Source organism: Lissotriton vulgaris, chromosome 5, assembly GCF_964263255.1.
Source record: "Lissotriton vulgaris chromosome 5, aLisVul1.2, whole genome shotgun sequence".
Classification (NCBI taxonomy): Eukaryota; Metazoa; Chordata; class Amphibia; order Caudata; family Salamandridae; genus Lissotriton; species Lissotriton vulgaris.
Genome location: NC_141693.1, coordinates 883,502,835 through 883,516,458, shown reverse-complemented (window position 1 = coordinate 883,516,458; position 13,624 = coordinate 883,502,835). Strand labels below are relative to the sequence as shown.

General features: G+C 46.7%; 1 protein-coding gene across 1 annotated transcript; it reads right to left on the bottom strand.

The window, feature by feature from the left end:
- Positions 1-2,467: 2,467 nt before the first annotated feature.
- LOC147711745 (uncharacterized) lies at positions 2,468-4,024 on the bottom strand. The gene has a single exon (XM_086919527.1). The coding sequence runs from the start codon at positions 4,022-4,024 to the stop codon at positions 2,468-2,470; it is 1,557 nt and encodes a 518-aa protein (XP_086775653.1).
- Between the last annotated feature and the right edge of the window lie 9,600 nt (positions 4,025-13,624).

Here is a 13,624-nt window from a genome sequence, read left to right as displayed (position 1 = left end):
GTCACAAAATAAAAGAAGCTTAAATCCTTCTCAGGAGATTATAATAAGTATATGCTTATGTTAATGACTTTTTCCAGGAATGAGTCTCAAATTATCAGTGAAGTTACCTTTCCTTTGATAGAGGCATGAAACTGCAGCAAGCAGCTATTACAACAAGCATTTGCAATGCAATAGATCTCGCATTTACGCCGGCTTAAGCTATTGACATTGTAAATGACAATACCTTTTATTTATGTTTTATAAACCAAAACATAAATAAAAGCCATTGTCATTTACAATGCCAACAGCTCAAACTTGCGTAAAGGCGAGACCTATTGCATTGCAAATGCCTGTTTTTGTGAAGACAGGAATACACAATCGGCAGCTTCACTGGACCCGGAGCACAAATAAATTGTGAACATTCTGGTTTGAGTTTGATGATGGTCGCAAGGTTTTATACACGTCTAGAATAAAAGGTTTTTTGTTTTTATTCCAGAATTATTGTTCACACCCCCAAACAGATCGAAGGGGGTGCAACGAGAAACTGGAGAACATTCTAGACTGTTATGTACTGCTTGCTGGGCCACCTTTGGCTTAGGTGGGGCTCGCACTCTAGCGCGGGGCAGTACGCGCGGCAGCAATATCACTCAGACCGACACTGGTATCATGGTCGGAAGTGACGTGCACGAGCACCCGTCATCCTTTTATTTAACGCCGCAGGCCACGCCTGGCCTGCGGATGTAGGGGTGTGTGCGTGCGTGCGTGCAGCAACTAGACCACTGCCGACATTACATCCCTATCCAACTATATAATTTTTTCCAACAGATGAAATCAGTCTTGTATTATAACACAGTACAAACAAAAGTCCCCGGGTACTTGCGTGTCCCTGGATGACAGCTTCAGGGTCTCAGCAGGCAGGCATAATCTTTCAACTTCTGACTCGGCTTGTGGGTTTGGCCGCAGATTGTATCTCCGGGCGTTGGCCCTGCCACCTTCAAGACTTCGAGGAGTGTCTCTGATTGCAGCCGTCGGTGTTTGGGACACCGATGCGGATTCAGGCCCTTCCTCTTGGCTCTCTGGGGGAATATTGTCTTCTTCCCTGGGAGTCGCTGTCACGTGTGACCGGTTGTCCCCTTCCGCTGTCTCCACGCGTTGTCCAGACTCTGGTTGGAGGGCCTTGAACCAAGAGGTATTACGTGATACTTCCTCTTCTCCTTTTTGGACCGTGACCATGGTGCCTTTTGTCGATGTTACTGTCCAGGTACCCGGTTCATATCGGGTTTGGAACTTCCCCCCGGGGCGTCTATTCCGGATGATCACTCGGGTACCCTGGCTTAAGTTTCGCGGAGTAGCTTTCCTGTGCCTGCTGGCGCGCTGATTTCCATGTCGCCTTCATGCCTGTGTTTCTTCGGTGTCGGCCGGGGGTGGTGTCCAGCCCGGGGCAGTGGGGAGGAGGTCTCTCCGTGGTCCTTGGAACATGAGGGTCCATGGGCTCCTTTGTGTGGTGCAGTGGGAAGTGCCCCGATACTCCCGCAAGAACTTGTGCAATCTTTGCTCGGGGTCGGCTTGTTCCACCAATGCTATCCGGAATACTTTATTAAGGGTCCGCATAAACCTCTCAACGTCCCCGTTTGCCTGGGACCACTGAGGTGTGATACGACAGTGTTGAATTCCCCTTGTCTTGAGGAACGTGGCAAAATCATCCCCTTGGAAAGGCGGCCCTTGTCACTCCGTATCTCCAATGGGTATCCGAACATGGAGAATATCTTTTCAAGTGCCGGCCCTACGTGTGTGAATGCAGTGGAGACAACCCTCTCCACTAACGGGTACTACTTAGAGTAGGAATCGATGGCTACTAACGTATGTCCTTCCCCTGGGAAGCTTCCAAAATCTATGCTGGCCTTGGCCCAGGGAGATGTGCAGCTTCTCACTTCCGTCGGGGACTTCGGCGCTAGAGCGTCCTTGATGGCCTTGGACTTCCTCGGGTCAATCTGGATGCCCTCCTGGTTAAAGACATAACCGAAGAATTCTATGGAGGGCTGAAAGAACTGACATTTTTCCTTGTGGAGTGTCGCTCCATGGGTGCTCAGTCTCTTTAGGACATCCCGAAGGTGCTTGTGATGTTCTGACGCGGTGGCGGAGTGTATCAAGATATCATCGCTGACGTTTATTACTCCCGGCAGTCCAGAGAGGAGTTCCCGGATGGTGTTCTGTAACACCTCTGCCCCTGATGAGATGCCGAAGTTCAACCGTTTGTAGCGTCGGAGTCCGAGATGGGTACTAAAGGTGGTAATGAATCGGCTTTCCTCCGCTAGTGGCAATTAATGGTATCCGGCGTTTAGGTCTATTTTTGAAAACCACTTCGACCCGTTCACATCAGCGACGATGTCATCCATAGTGGGGGTCCGATGCCTCTCCCTTCGGATCGCAGTGTTTGGTAGTCGCATGTCGATGCACAGGCGGATTTCGCCTGGTTGCTTAGGCCTCTCTACAATGACCATTGGTGATACCCACGGGGTGGGTCCCGTGACCTTTCTATGACGCCTAGGGTCTCTAGTTTTTCAAGTTCCTTCTCCACCAGTGGGCGTAGGTGAAAACGTATCCGACGGTGACGCAGGGCGGTGGGAGTGACCGATCTATCGATATGTAGCTTGATGGGTTCACATTTTATGCAGCCCAGGCCTCTGAATAGTTCGGGGAACCGTCCCAACAGTTCATCTACTTGATGTGCTCTGATGCGATTGGCAAAGGCTATTAGTTTCAAGCCTTCAGCTGTGTGACTACTTATCAGAGTGTCGGCCTCTCGGTTGATGATGTAGACTGTCGCCATTACCTGTGACTCGTCGGCCTGGATTGGTATTGTGATTTTTCCTTTGAGGGGTAGTGGTGTGTCCGCTCCGTAGGCGAATATCCTTGTCTTGGACGGCATTACCGGAGGCCGTGGGCATAGCTTGTTGAACTGTTGCAGGCCCATCACATTGACAGTGGCGCCAGTATCAATTATGGCCTTAACCTCATTTCCCGCCATCTGCACAATGCACGTTGGCTGTAGCCGTCGTCGTTGCTTGAGCGCTCGTGCGAACGAGATGATGTAGGCATCCTCATCCTCCGACTCGGAGTCATCGTACACCGTGGGTAGGTGTTTCTCTGCCTTCGCTGGTGGCGGGTCGGTCAACGACAGTTGACGAACGGCTTTAGTAGGCGTCCGTGATTTTCTGAACATCTTCGATGTGTTTCTTTTGCGGCAAACCGATGCGAAATGGTTTGGGATTCCGCAATTTGCGCATGTCTTTCCTTGGGCCGGACAGTCCTTGGCCGCGTGGGGCTCATGCCCACAATATCCACACCGTGTTCGGGGCGGATCCCTCCGATACTCTTTTTGTGGTGGTCCACGTCGTTGAGACCGTACTGCATCTGCCCGTTCCACCTTGATGGTTTCTGTCTTGATCTGTGGTTTGTGTAACGCTTGTTCCATGGCGGTGGCTCTGACGTTTGAGAGTTTGTGAGATCTGGCAAGGATTAAGATGTCTTCCAGCGAGATCCCTGGTTTGCGTAGAATCGACCCTCTCAGCGCCTTATCTCGACATCCTTGAATGATCTGCCTCCTTATGGCCTTTGGTTGGTCTTCGTCGGTGGAACTGGCCAGCTCCCTGACGCGGGCATGGAATTGGTCCATCGTCTCACCTTCCCTCTGGCGTGCTTGTCCCAACTTGAAAACTTCAAAGTCTACATTCTGTTGGGGGTCAAAATGGCCATTTAAGGCAGCAACCGCTGCGTCATAATCATCCGTTGCCCCCGTATTAGGCAGGTGTTTGAACAGTCTGAAAATTTCATCCCCTGCATAATGTAGCAAAAGCGACCTTTTCACTGCTTTGTCTGTCTCTCTCGTGACTACAAAGTAATTTTCCAGTCTTTCGAGCCATATCTTCCACCTTGGTGAGGCTGTGGATGGATCTTCTGCTTCACTAAACGGCGGTAGCACCCCTGTTGCGGCGTGTTGAAACAGGATGTTGATGGTGGTCTCGGGTGCTTCTTCGTCCACCATAGTGACAGTGCGCCTGGATAAGGTTGTCTGTGTGTTCTTCCTGCCCCGTCTTTATAGACATGGTGTGTGTCCTTGCTGGCTGTTATTCCCTCTCGCGCCGGCTCTGTGACGCCACGTGGCAGCTGCGCGGCTCACCTCAGTTCCGTCGCGACTTCTGCAGTCCTCTGTAACGCCACATGACAGCTGCGCAGCTTGCCTCTGCTCCGTTGCGGGTTCTGCAAGCCTCAGGAGGCGTGGGGGTGTTGTGATCTGGTCTGGGGGTTTCCCCAACCTGGGTTGCTGCTTGTGTTTCCTCCAGGGCATAGTAGGGCACACACCCAGCCGATTCCAAAACTCACGCGCAATGCGTGAGCATTCGCAGGGCGTTTTCCGCGTCTCACACGCAATGCTTGAGCATTGGTAGGGTGTAGCACTGGTCCGCGACTCACGCGAGATGCGTGGGAATCGGCATGCAGTCGCAAACAGAGTCCCGGCTTCGTCCACTGCAGCGCCGCGTCCCTCGTGCAGCTCCAGAGATTATTCCACGGCCCAGGCGTGGAGGCAGAGACAGGCACGCAGGCCCAGGGCAGGAGATCGCATCAAGCGGCAGACACGCGGTAGGCACCGTGGAAGGGAGCGGGACGCTCCGACCAGGCACAGGTGCACGGGCGAGGGTTGGGCCCCCTCCGCTTGTCGCCAATGTTGTGTACTGCTTGCTGGGCCACCTTTGGCTTAGGTGGAGCTCGCACTCTTGCGCGGGGGCAGTATGCGCGGCAGCAATATCACTCAGACCGACACTGGTATCATGGTCGGAAGTGACGTGCACGAGCGCCCGTCCTCCTTTTATTTAACGCCGCAGGCCACGCCTGGCCTGCGGATGTAGGGGTGCGTGCGTGCGTGCGGCAACTAGACCGCTGCCGACATTACATAGACGACCTCATCGTTGTACACTGTTACGAAATCTACAGTTATGGATCAGTCCATATGAAAAGTCATAACTTGGAGCAATTCAGTCCAATCTCGCACACAAACTTTTTTTTTGTATTTTTTATTTATTTGCAAGAAAGCCTCTTGTGCTAACTAGTTTAAGGATATTAATTATGCAAAGATTTGGAATAAGTTATAGGGCCTTTTCCAAAACTCTTCATATTCAAGCTGCACTGCATATGTTGTGAGAAGAAATGCCACAACACTCATTGGTGGGGGGGCAGGTGGGGGCTGATCTAGGACAGGCATCGCTTACCACAGAGGCATCGGGTGATGCCATGGGAGGGGGGGCATGTGCTTCTGATGGGAGGCCGGTCCCGGCGCCAGGTGGACAAGAATGACAGCTGCCGGGGCACGATGCTCGTGTGAATCTCTCGGTGACTTCCAGTGTGCCATGATTGGCACCATGCGGGGCTTCAGTTTGCATCGCCCTGTGAAACTAATTCCCCCTAAACAAGTCAGGCAGAAGCATACAGATGTCAGGCATTCCACCGGGAATAATGTCAAGCAAAATGCAAAATACTTCTGAGGCTTGCATACCATCATCATGTCTTTATACTGGGCAGAAAGGTGTATTTCAGAGCACGAATTTCAACATGGAGCCTGGTGGTAAGGACACTATGCAGTGTTTTTTTTTTACTAAGATCCGATTTTACATTGTTGTTTTCATGCTGGTGGTTGGGGTGAACTGTAGCATAGGGGCACAGCTCCCGTGATATTGGTGTTTCAGGGAATCACCTCGGAGCACAATGCAGTCTGAGCGATGAGTTTCGGCGTCCCTCGTGCTGCTATCTTTAAAGGTACATTAATTCATGGCTTGGGGCAGTGGGGGCTTTTATTTTCCTTGTTTCCTCAAAAAAAGTAAAGCATTTCCAAACTTCAGCCCATCTGATAAAAGAGCTTTTTATTCCTGTCATAGCCCTTATCTTCCTAGCACCGATAAAAATGTTTACATTGTGAAGGCGGAATAATTACTTTCATTACTGGTCCTGGGGCACCGGCATCATAAAAGTATTACAGGGGTCGGCACAACCTGAGTTCAACTTTGAAAATCTTTTCAAGAGTTTTTTGTAAGTATGGGCGAATTTTGCGAATTCGCGATTCGCGAATTTGCGGATTTCTGAATTTGCGATCCCCAAAATTCGCACATTTGTGGATTTTTTTGTGTGCTCGTGGGGCGATTTGCGTGTTCGCAGGGCGATTTGCGTGTTCGCGGGGCGCTTTGCGTGTTCGCAGGGTTTTTTGTGCAAGACCACTCGTTGTTGTGCCCTTCTGCCCTCTGCCCCACTCGTTTTGTGCCATTCTGCCCTCTGCCCCACTCGTTTTTGTGCCCTTCTGCCCTCTGCCCCACTCGTTTTTGTGCCATTCTGCCTTCTGCCCCAATCGTTGTTGTGCCATTCTGCCCCCTGCCCCACTCGTTGTTGTGCCCTTCTGCCCTCTGCCCCACTTGTTGTTGTGCCCTTCTGCCCTCTGCCCCACTCATTGTTGTGCCCTTCTGCCCTCTGCCACACTCGTTGTTGTGCCCTTCTGCCCTCTGCCCCTCTCCTGTTTTATTTTAGAATTGCGCCGGAAAGCTGCCAGCGCCATTCTAAAATAGTTACTAAGTTAGCTTCATCAGGAAGCACTAATAGATAAAATAAAGCAGGTGCTCGAATTCAGTTAAACTCGAGCACCTGCTTCTTTTAGTGCTTCCTGTTGAAGCTAACTTAGTAACTATTTTAGAATGGCGCTGGCAGCTTGCCGGCGGCATTTTAAAATAGTTACAAGCTTGAAGCTTGAACTTTTGCCCCCCGGATCGGTTCCGCTCGCGGATTCGCGGATTTTCGGCAAATTCGCTGGAATTCGCGGATTGCGAATTTGCTGAAAATCCGCAAAATCCGCGAGCGGAACGGATTTTGCGCCCATGCTTAGTTTTTTGTTTAAAATATGTGATGTTGGGCCTGCTCCAAAAACATTCAACTGACAGTATTGTGTGATGCGTGTTGTGACAAGTATTCTCCCAACAACCAACTGTTGTTCTGTGTAATGTCCTGTGTGTTGTTGTTGTGTTCTGTGTTACTATTGTGTTCTGTGTGATTTCCTGTGTAGTATGGTTGTGCTCTGTGTGATGTCCTGTGTGTTATCGTTGTGTTCTGTGTGATATCCTGTGAGTTACAGTTTCGGACTTTTACGCCCCACTACTTTCAGATCCCACCAGCCGCACTGACTGGCTTGAGTGCCTCGGAGTGCGCCATTAGCTTACCATAAGGTTCCGCAACACCTTAGCTCACACTCGGCTGGACTTCAATGAAGGAAAACCTACTTGCCAGTCCTAGCAAGGGCACCTACAGAAAGGAAGCGGAAGTAGATAAGTTACTAAATCCGCTCTTGCGCAACTACAGCAGTCACGCACTATTTACTATATTCTGGAGTCCCGTCCCGAAAAGCAGCCTTCTTAAGATCAGGCAACTTTGTATTTGTTTCTATTGCTATACTTGACATTACCCGATGGTTAAATTACATACTTTGTGCCTGACTAAACAAGCATTTGCAATGCAATAGGACTCGCATTGAAAACGGGAGTGCTGGCGGGCGAGAAGGCATGAATGGGAGAGGGGAGGTGAGAGGGAGCCAACAAGTCATGGACTGCGAAAGGGGGCGGGGGTAAGACAGGGAAGAAAATAGGGTTCGGAGTTAAGGGGCCAGTAGCCTATAACGACATGGCCGTCATGAGGAGGGACTAACAAGCCTAAAACCAATCGGAAGGCAGCATTTAGGACCTAAGCCAATGAAAAAGATAGGCAGAGAGTGGGCAGATTTTCCACGAAGCTTCCACACTATACTGAATACTGCATGCCTCTCAAAGCGACCAGCGCATGCGGTGCAAAGCTAGGCTCGACCTAATAAAAACCAGTGTTAGGCTGCGTTTTGTGTTTTAAAACATGGACGTTAGCGTATCCTACAGGCCAGAGTTCATAAACTGTCTGAAGTGCAAGGCAGGCCACCCGGCATAAATACTGATCGGTTACAAGGAGTCTGTTAATAATAATTTGCATATTTTTATTGCAACCCGTTCGGATGGGGGCCACTGTAGTGGGTGCTGCACTGGGGGGGGGGGGGAAGAGACATACTTGAGAGAGCACAAAGGCCTTAAGGCGCAACAGGGTTCAAACGTGGAGTGTTCCAAAATGAAAAAAATTGGGGGAAACATGCAATCCAAACCAAATCACCTAGAAATTGGTGAAGTGTAACTTTCACGATACTAGTGTCATTTTCAAACTTTTAAATCTCATTTGGGAGTATTGTTTTAATGGTAAATTAATTAACACAACACTGATGAGGCCGTCACTCCTAAGACTATTGAACATGTTATGCCATCTCAGAAAATGTAGCTAAAAGATAGGGGATTTTACAATAAAACATGTCATTTTCATAAGCAAAATCAAATAAAGTACAAAATAAAGAGGGCAAGTGTTGTACGTTAGATTATGTAGTGTCAAAGGGGAGCCCAAATCTGATATTACAACCCCTTTACTGTTGAATCAATGTCTTGCAGCTACCCCAGTCAACCTTCTGAGTCGTGAACAAACTCAAAGTATATAATCCAAAACAAGCAAGCCACACAAAATGTGTGTATAAATGAAATGATTTTCATAATTCGATCAATTTTGCAACTCAGACACACAATCATTACTGTTGTTTTTTAATATCAAACTAGGAACTCTGCGTGCTTTGCGTGACTAAAGTGGTGGACTAATTTACTGGATTCTCATTTTATCTTCAAACACACCGTGCAACTCGGTGCATTTTGATTGGAAGTCAAGATAATTCTTTCATAAGCTTCCAAGGTATCCATCTTTAGTTTTAATTGTTGGCATACATAAAGGGTTGGCACATAGTTCTCAATGCTCAGTGCACTGCAGACGCATCTGGCGTGCGCATCGAGAGTCTTTATGAAGTTGAGAGACATTCATACATGGCTGAGTTTTAATTTACAGTGCTGCCTCAGAACTTGCCGCCTGGCGTCCAGGAGTCATGCGTGTGTTCCAGATTTTCGTGGAACAGCTGAGGTGCAGTCATCAGAGAGAGCAACCCAATATTCATTAGTTAACTTGAGGGTGCCTTCTTTTCATGCAGTTTAGAAATGGAAAGCAAGCAAATTATTTTAAATCAAAAACATTTTTTTTACTGAGATGAAAAAAGTCGATCGCCTAGTTTATGCACTGGTAAATATAATAACCCACTCCAAGCGTGCATTAGTGCCTGACTGGCAGCAGCTACCATTTTGGTTGATTTCTTCCATTAATGAAGTCATCGTTAACAAGCTTTCTCAGGAGGAGTTCCAAGCTGAAAATAAATAACACTTTTGATAGGAAGTTGTGTTTAGAATAACTATTTTTATTATTAACAATTCATATGGTATCTAGATGCACTCGAAATTTTGAGCACAAACAGAAAATGGGTCGCCGTAAATTCGAAAAGAAACTTTTCAATGCCTTTCTTAAAGTCAGCAAAATACACTAAACCCCGCTGCTGCGTCTGGAAGGGTTCCCCAAGGTATGCAAATATTGTTACTGACGTGTAATACGAGCTGTGCATTTCTTTTGCATAATTATCCAGAAATCTCAGATCCGCCTTTTAATTCCGAGCAAGGGCTTCCTCCGAAGAGTAACGGTATGTTTGGTCAATTAGCTTACCTCTTTTATTGAGTCATTTTATAGCGCTCACTCACCAAAGCCTCAAGGAGCTGGACCGAGAAAACATCCAAAGGATACAAACAGCCAGAGAGAACACATTACTAACTATAGAATATTTCTTATTGTCATTTTAGAACACAGCTTTGATAAACCTCATAGGTCCCGCATTATGATGTCTATGCGCACATTGGGTTTGATCAGAAACTGCATTTTGTAGTACGTTTAGTAGTACTTCAATAGTACTACTCGTGTACTACAAAATGCTGTTCACAACCCTATGTGTGGGGGTCTCTGGCTCCGCCTCGCCTATGCGAAATTCCCGATTTTGTGGCAAAAATAAAAAAAAATAAAAAACAAGCTTGGGCTCCTGAGCTTGTTTTTAATTATGCCCCACGAGGGCCAGGACCCAGAGGCATGCCTCCTTTTGTAAATTAAAGGGGGAGCACATGTGGCCCCCTCCTCCATGGACATATTTATGCCCCGGGGACCACCACCTCCCCAGGGCTACAAATAAAATGAATGGGGGGGCTGTTTGGACACCCCGAGCCCCGGGCACCACCATCTCTCTGGGGCTTTTGGTAAATTTAATGCAGGGTTCATGCACCCACCCGGGCCCCAGGGACCATCAACTCCCCATGGCTTTAAACAAAATAAATAGGGGTAGCCTTACGGACCCCCACACCAGCCCCTGGGACCACCACCTCCACGGGGCTAATAGAATAATAGTGCGGGCTGCACAGACCCCCATACTCAAGGGACAACCATCTCCCCAGTGCAAAAAACATTCAATAATATCGGGAGGACTACTATATCCCCGGGACAAACACAGATTTTGAAGTGAGAGAGGAGCCAGGTGGATCCCCTCCCAAGTCATATATGGCCCGAGGAGCATCAACTCCCGGGCCGGCCTATGAACAACAAAGGAGGGGGCTGCGTAGCCCCCTCCTAGAGCCATATATAACCCTGGGGACTGCCACTCCCGCGGACATAGCTGTTTGCTTTTGATTGGCGGGAGCTGACAACTCCTGCCAAGCAAACACTTCGGATCCAGCGGTAGGAAGCTGTCAAAGTGCTCCAGCCTGCTGGGATCAAAGGTGTCATCTCTTTCCCTGTCCGCTTTTCAAATACATGGATATTAAGGCTGGCCCCTGGAAGATGGGGTACCCGGGCCGAAGTTGGCCAGGGAGAGGGGAGGTGGCCCCCCTCCTCTATACAATTAAAGTTGGGTCCTGGGGGATGGAGTTCCTGGGGCTGAAATGGGCCTGTGGAGGGGGGCTGGGTGGCCCCCTCCCCTATCAGATTTTGGGAATGGGGTCCCAAGCCAAAATCGACCCAGGGAGGGGGGCACCCAGCCCTGTTCCAACAAAGTAAACAATACATAAGTATATATATATATATATATATATATATATATATATATATATATATATATATATATATATATATATATACGCACGTGTGGTGGTCCAACAATCGGGAAGCATTCAGGCGCAGCAGAGCTTTGCCCCACCAGCTTTATTTAGGTTAAACGCGTTTCAGGTGTGTCTCTTCGGCTGCATCACAGTCCATAGCACCTGTGCCTCGAGTGATAAATGGGTTTTGTCATTTTACAGCTCGGCAAGGAGAGCACTGTGCTAATCCTATGCTTAAAAACTTTGCTGTAGAAATGGCAAAAAGACTTTGTCCATTTCTATCTCGGTGTGGATAGCACTGTGCTAATCCTATGCTTGAAGAATTTGGTAGAAAAGCAGATATTTGAGGTGAGCAGATATAGAGTGTCGCTGGTGTTCAGAATTCTCTATACAGGAGCTGCTTTCCACCTAAATTTGAGAACTACCCAGAGTTCTCTGCTTTTTCTTTGCATAACTTATAATTTATTCATCACTATATATATATATATATATATATATATATATATATATATATATATATATATATATATATATATATATATATATATATATATATATTACCTACTGGCGGTCGCCAGTAGGTATATATAGTTAGGATTTTTTCTCTATGGGATTTTTGAAAATTCTATGTCTAATAACTTTGGCGTTTGTGGACGGAATTGGCTGAAATTTTCAGGAAAATGGAACATTTTGTTTCTGAGCAGCCCCTGACAATTTGGGGGGGTTTCATCAAGGGGGGGCCGAGAAAAAAGGGGGGTCCCAAAACGCGTTTTTCCCATGTTAATTTCCATAGGGCGGTTGGCCTCACTTTTAGCTCGAACGGCTGAATGGATTTGCACGAAACTTGGCAAAATGTTAGGGACTGTTAGCCTGATGTGCCTTTGCTAGGTCTCAATATATGTGCTCCAGTGGATTTTGAGTAATTTAGGTTCAAAAAAAGATATATATCTGGGCGGAGCCTAACCACACATCTGATCTGATTGGCTGTCAGCACTTCATCCAAGAAGTGTTGGCAGCCATCTTGGGACCAATATACATGATAGCACCTCATTAAAAAGCATTGTAGTTAATAGAGGGTTTTAGGACTTTAGTTACATTATAAATCATTTGTTGATGGTACCATACTCGTTTTAGGAATTGTGGTGGGTTCTAAGGTGATTTTACCATGTGAAAAAACCTTCTGCTGTGATATCATGAATATTGTTTGAAAGAAAACTAATATCTCATGATTTTCCCACAGTGGTTTGGAAGGGGATCTATAAGCTAAACTGAAAGCATATTTTCTGTAAATTCACGTTATCTTTCTCAGTCATGTGAAAATGAAGTCTGACATTCTCAGTAAAACCTGTACATCCAACAATGACAGAGACTGTCAGTTGATTCCTTTGTGCTCTACTGCAGCCTCCTAAAGTGTTCTAAAGAACAACTAGAGCACTAACAGTCCTACGTATTACAAAGGTATAGCACACCTGGAGCCATCGTGATGGGAATAAAGTGGTAACTCTTAAAACATTTAATTTAAAAAGGAACAAAATGAGGGGGTATATTATGCAATAGAAGGTATGATTAGTGCTGCAGAAAGAAAAATTAGGGCACATTTTGAGTGACTTTTCAAATCCTCTTCTATTTCATTAAAAAATTCTGACATGCAGTCTCCCAAAATGGCCACCAGAGACAAAAGAGCCCAAATGTAGCCCAAATATCACCCAGATGTAGCCCAAGTATAGCCCAATGACAGAATGTCCCAGAGTGTTCTAAAGAACAACTAGAGCGCTAACAGTCCTACTTATTACAAAGGTATGGCACACCTGAAGCCATCTTGATTGGAATAAAGTGGTAACTCTTAAAACATTTAATTTAAAAAGGAACAAAATGAGGGGGTATATTTTGCCATATGAATTATGATTAGTGCTGCAGAAAGAAAAATTAGGGCACATTTTGAGTGACTTCTCAAACCCTCTTCAATTTCATTAAAAAATTCTGACATACAGTCTCCCAAGATGGCCACCAGAGACAAAAGAGCCTAAATGTAGCCCAAATATCACCCAGATGTACCCCAAGTATAGCCCAATGACAGAATGTCCCAGAGTGTTCTAAAGAACAACTAGAGCGCTAACAGTCTTACTTATGACAAAAGTATGGCACACCAGAAGCCATCTTGATTGGAATGAAGTGGTAAGTCTGAAAACACTCAATTTAAAAAGGAACAACATGAGGGGGTTAATTTTGCCATAGAAAGTATGATTAGTGCTTCAGAAAGAAAAATTAGGGATCATTTTGAGTGACTTCTCAAATCCTCTTCTATTTCATTAAAAAAATTCTGACATGCAGACTGAAACATACACTTTGAATACCAGCAGCAGACGTCCCTGGTGAGCAGTAGCTTTACTACAGTGATCTAATGTGCAACTAGAGTGCTAACATTCAGAATTTATGGCAAATGTGTGACACATCTGAATGCCTTCTTGATGGAACCAAAGTAAACAAGCATTGAAAATGCAATAGATCTCGCCCTCATTTAAGTTAAAGCCATTCTGTTTGTAATG